Here is a 5,396-nt window from a genome sequence, read left to right on the forward strand (position 1 = left end):
AGTTTGGCTGCGACAGCCCTCCTGCGATCGATGGTGACACCTCTGGGCGGATCAGATGCGCGAGCTCGAAGGGGGAGCAGCAATGCGAGCGGCGGCAGCTGCGCCCCTTCGGGCGACGCAGGAGAAGGATGACTGGCGGGGGCTGGCGAGATTGAGCCGATAGGGAGAAGGTGCTGGAGGAGAAGGGTGGAAGAGGAGAGGTCAGGAGGGTGGCGGCGCGAGGGGTGCGAGGTGAGGAGAGGAAGAGGGTCGGGGAGGCCACGCGGGTGTGGGAGGAGGCCGTTGTTAGGGTTCCCAGCCAATCGCGCGCTCTCTCTCTCTCTCTCCTTTACACAATGGTCAATATTGTGGAATGCCGTAATTGCCGTTGAGGACAACCCAAATTTTCGGCGGTGGCACAACCCCGCTGCAATATGACCCAGCATCGACCGAGGACGGCTCCGCAGTCACTGATATCTGTGGACCACCTACCACGCGACACACCAGTCAACGAGACAAGGAAAAAACCGCGAAGTAAGAAATTAGCAACACTATTCATTGGTTGTCACATCAATACAAATCCAACGGCTGAGATCGATCCATTAAGAAATCCGACGTGTAGGATTTTTTGGCAGCTCAATTCGACGGCTCAAAGGCCACATGCCCTGAGAAGGCTCCATTTGAGGCCAGAATGTAACACTGAGATGCCTCAGTATGTTGATCATGCCGTGCAATCGGACGAATATTGTTTCACCTGTTTTTTATAAATAAATAAAGTGATCAGATGACGATTCTAAATAAAAAGCTGCTGGCCAACATTTACAAGAGAACAGCTCGCCTATCTTTTTTGAGAAGAAAAAGAAAGACGGAAATAAAAATAAAAATAAAAATGTTTTTCTCAAAAGCTGCGTGAGAAAACCAACAAAACAGGCCGCCCACCACGCTCCCCGTTTCAGAATTTCAGACAGCTAAACAAACTCGGCCGCCCAGCTTCCTCCTCCTCCTCCTCCCCCTCCTTCCCCTCGACCTGCTGGTGACCGCCGTCTGCCTTCTCCGACGAATCTCCCCGCGAGTTCGGCCTAGCTCCACAGGGAGTCTCGAATCTCCCCTTTGCCGCTGAGTCGAGGAAGAAGATCGGCTCGGGTTCGCTTGCTCGTTCGCTCGAGGACGAGATTCAGCGGCGGGACTGATTGATTGATTGGGCGCGAGCGAGAGCGGATGAAGGGGAAGGGCGGGGCGCTCGACAGGAGGTCGTCTGCGAGGTGGAGGCTGCTGCTGCTCTGCGCCTTCAGCTTTGGGCTCGGCATGCTCTTCACCAACCGGTGGGTCTCTCTCACTCTCTCCCTCCATGCCCTTCTTTATGTCCGCAGGAGCCATTAGATCTCGCCGCGCGCTCCTCTCTTATTGGAGGGATTGCTGGGGCTAATGATGGCAAGGCTCAGACGGCTGTCAAAAGCTTGCGCGATTTTTCTCTTGGTTTTTGACCGCTCGAGGTTGACCAAGTTTGTTTTGTCCCACCTCTAGCCAATGGTGTGTTGAGATTTGTTTTCTGGAGGGAGATTGGATTTTAATCTGTCTCTTTCTCTTTGTTCTCTCCTCTTGAGCTCATGGGGATCTGGGGTTGGTGGAAAGCTCGCATTTCTTATTTAGAACACCGGAAATCGCGTTCTGATGTGGACTGGTGCATGGTACGTTTTTGGGAGCTTCTGTTTCATCATCGAACTAGTAGAAGATACCTCGCGAGTTGCCGCTGAATTTCTGGTTGATAAGTTCCTAAAGATTATGTGAATACTAATAGATGCTTCTCAAACATTTGAACAAATCAAAACACTCCACTTAAGTACTTGTGGTGCCGTTAGGAAGAAAAGTGCAGGTCTGCTACTCACATAAATCGCCTAAAGCAGGCGAATCTCAAGAAGCATGCCAACTTGTTTATCTACCTGTGGGTCAAAATGGTATAGCATATTAATTGCCAGCTTGTTCCTGTAGGCCTTCAACTAAGAAAGGGAAACATGTTGACAACATGAAGAGAGGAGCAACACCTGCAACTGCCGCCATATATAGGCAGTTCCCTAGAATTGAATCGGAAAGGGAACATAGCATGCAAGATAAAACAGATACAACAAAAGGTCAAATGGGTTGACGGTATTGGATCTTATCATATAGAAGTTTAAAACATGAAAGTGAAAAGAAAATTACCGCATATATTTGACCTGTTAATGGAAAAAGGGGCATCCCTGTGTGCGTGCTCCCGCTTGTGCAGGGTCTGGGGAAGGTCCGACCACTTTGGGTCTGGAAGAAAGTTAAAAATACATTTAATTTGAGACCACATGAGCATGAACAGGGAGGTAAATTTCTTGCAACCTGATCATGTCGTATGTTGGATACTTCGATATTCAACAAACGACAAAGAAAAGCACCTAATAATGCACTATCTAATTAAGGGAAGGGCTGTCTCGTGACATGGACATGTAGATTAGATTAAATTTGAATTCTTCACATCGATACATATGTGGACCAAGAGAAACAAAAAAAAACAGAATATATAAACATATAACTGCACATGTACAGATATGACAAATAGTACAATGGTTCATAGGAACAAACCTGGAAATAGAGAAGTTACTATAAGAGCAACTCTAGCAGACCCCGCATCCTTCCGGCCCGCAAAACGTGTTTGCAGTTTGTGGAAAAACGCCTTTGCGGGCCGGCGCGCACGGCCGCGGATGCAGACCCCGCAAAGCCGACCCGTAAAAAAGCATACTCCGCGAATATGCTTTTTTACAGCTCCCCCGGCCCGTAAAACCTAAATTTGCACTTTGATTTGATCCAACATAATGCATTTCTTTGCTTTTTCAATAACATTGGATACATAAAACATCATCAAATCTTTGCTAGAATAGCAAGACCAAAGAAAACAAGAACCACAAGTATGCATTTTAGAAGATTTCCAACTTCCATAACTGCTCCCACTAGTTGAAGCAAAATCTTCTCAATGCACTCATTGTTGATCTGCGGATTCTTGATCTTGCATTCTTCATTCTTCATCTTTGGTTCGGAAGTAGACGTTGCTTCCACTCTAGTTGCACATGCAGCCGCATCATTGTTTTCTATTCTACTAGGAGTGCATCAACATCTATTAACTTTCTTTCTATCAATAAACCAATGTATTGGCCTGCCCAAAACCAAAATGAGCATCCATCTTCCTACACAAAAGAATGACCATGTTCGGAATGAGGATCGGCAATTGAACCAAAAGAATGAGCTATCAGAACGAGCTACCGCAAGTGCACGTACCCCATCGTTTTCGTATTTGAAGAACACCCATCCGGGGTGCTTCGGCGTGGCCGAAGTAAGCCGCAGCACTGTCTGCGTGCAGTCGTCACACTGTATGAGCCGCAACGGCGAGCCACAAAGCTGCTGTGCGAGCGCCGAGCCCGGTGGACGGCCGGACGGATCCATGGCCGCAAATCGTCGGCGGCGCCGGGAGGGTGAACCCGTCCCTGCATGCGGTGATGCGCCCTTGCCGGGGCTGCGGGAGATGCTCCCGGACCACTCCATCGCTTGGCGCAGCCACCGGCGGCCGGCAAAAGCCAAATCCGGCGGCCGCGCGATGAAGGTCCGCAGATCCGCAAATCCGGCGGCCCGCCGGCACAGGGGGGAGAGAGGGGAGGCCTCGTGCGTGCGGCGGCCTTTCGGCGAGCTCCTGCCGGCTGCTGTTGCCGGAATCTTGGGCGGCGGGGTGGCGGCGGCGCGAGGGAGGAGAGGGGAGGTGATTGGTGGGGGAAATGGCGGGCTGATATGTCCCCCCGCCGACCGCTTCCGCTTATATGCAGGGCACCGCAGCGGCGAGGGGGAAACCCGCGAATACACGGGTCGGGGCCGAGATTTTGCCGCGCCCCCCAAATTTTTATGTGGGCCGGGGCGAGATGCGGGGTCTGGTTGGGCAGGTTTTCCCGCCCCGACCCGTATTTTGACGGTTATTTTCCGGGTTGGGGCGGGATGCGGGGTCTGCTAGAGTTGCTCTAAAGAGGGCCCAGGGCCACTAAGGATGGAGGACTAGGTGATAATCAGTAGCACTAAGAAAGACATAAATAAGAAGCCCGTACAGAATTTGTACTCAGTTATTGCAGTATCAATGATAAACATCTGGCAAGAAAATATGTATTGCTAATACATTTGATCTTGGAGGTTTGTCATTGTACAAACACTTGGTGAGCGTGCCACTAGGCCAGAATGATATTGCTGAAAGGCAAGGGAAATAACATCCATCTATTAGGAATAAATCAAATGTACTTTTTTTGCACAAAAGGATCAACCATAACTGGGAACAATACATCTGAACGTGAAGTGGTAACTGTCGAGGGCCGTTTCATCGATCCTAATAGCGGTCCAAGGGGGAGTACGTGGATTTTGTAGTCGAGGGGACGCCACGTCAAGAGACCAGGGGGTCTTTGGACACGGATCACACAAACATACAATATACCCAGGTTCTGGCCCCCAATGTGGGAAGCTCTACTTCCTGCATTTCTCTTTTCTTATGGACCCCGATAAAATCCGAACGTTCGGATTTTAAGCATTTCATCCCGAATGTTTTTACATGGCAACTTTAGTTGACGCGAGGTGGCAACTTTAGTTGTTAAGACATGGCAACTTTGTCCCAGTTCATTTTTTTGTCAGCAAATTGCAATGTTTGCCAACCTCACGTGAACTAAAGTTGCCATAAAAAACGTTCGGGTTGCCATGCATAAAATCCGAACGTTCGGGATTTATCATTGCCGTGTCTTATAAATATGGAGAGTACAGAAGATTGCAATGTCGAGAGGATCTCGATGAGACTTAGTGCCTTGTTGAGATGAGATGGTGGAGATTCGGACAATAAGCGCCGGAATCCTTTCTAGGTGGTCTAGACTACAATGGTGCAGAGAAGGTCCCCCTGTATGATGCTCCTGGTGGCCCTTACATAGCACAACTTGAAGGCCTCCATGTCGGTGCATAGGGCGTGTAGAGCTTGGAGTCTGGCCCTTACGTCGGTTTTGACACGTGTAGGGTCTTTTCTTCCTTATTTGTAGAGTCCTTCCTTACTCTGACATGTGACATGGCGATATTCCTCCTCCTGAGGCAGTGGCGAATCTTCTGATGTCCCGAGGGTGTCTTGGGCCCTTGGGGGCTTGTCGTGGCAGGGAAGGGAGACAAGCCGATACGTGCTTTAACCTATCGTCGACCACAACTAATTAGAATTGCAAATGAAATTGAGACAGCAAAATTAACTCCCCCAAGTCCTGAGTGAAGATCCATGGCAATCAAATTCATATACAATATGCAGGATATCTGTAACTCTGTAACTCGTACCATGTCGGTCGGGTGCTGAGCCAAAATGCTAGACTCACAGACTCGTTTTACTTAATCAACGGACT

General features: G+C 49.3%; 1 protein-coding gene across 1 annotated transcript in view; it reads left to right on the forward strand.

The window, feature by feature from the left end:
* Window positions 1–922: 922 nt before the first annotated feature.
* The window catches only part of LOC123137144 (beta-1,3-galactosyltransferase 7), a 30,913-nt gene continuing 26,439 nt past the window's right edge, over window positions 923–5,396 (forward strand). Inside the window, exon 1 of the mRNA XM_044556754.1 lies at window positions 923–1,301. Coding sequence (XP_044412689.1) covers window positions 1,198–1,301 — 104 coding nt within the window. The 5' untranslated portion in view covers window positions 923–1,197. The remainder of the gene's footprint in view (window positions 1,302–5,396) is intronic.

Source organism: Triticum aestivum, chromosome 6B, assembly GCF_018294505.1.
Source record: "Triticum aestivum cultivar Chinese Spring chromosome 6B, IWGSC CS RefSeq v2.1, whole genome shotgun sequence".
Taxonomy (NCBI): domain Eukaryota; kingdom Viridiplantae; phylum Streptophyta; class Magnoliopsida; order Poales; family Poaceae; genus Triticum; species Triticum aestivum.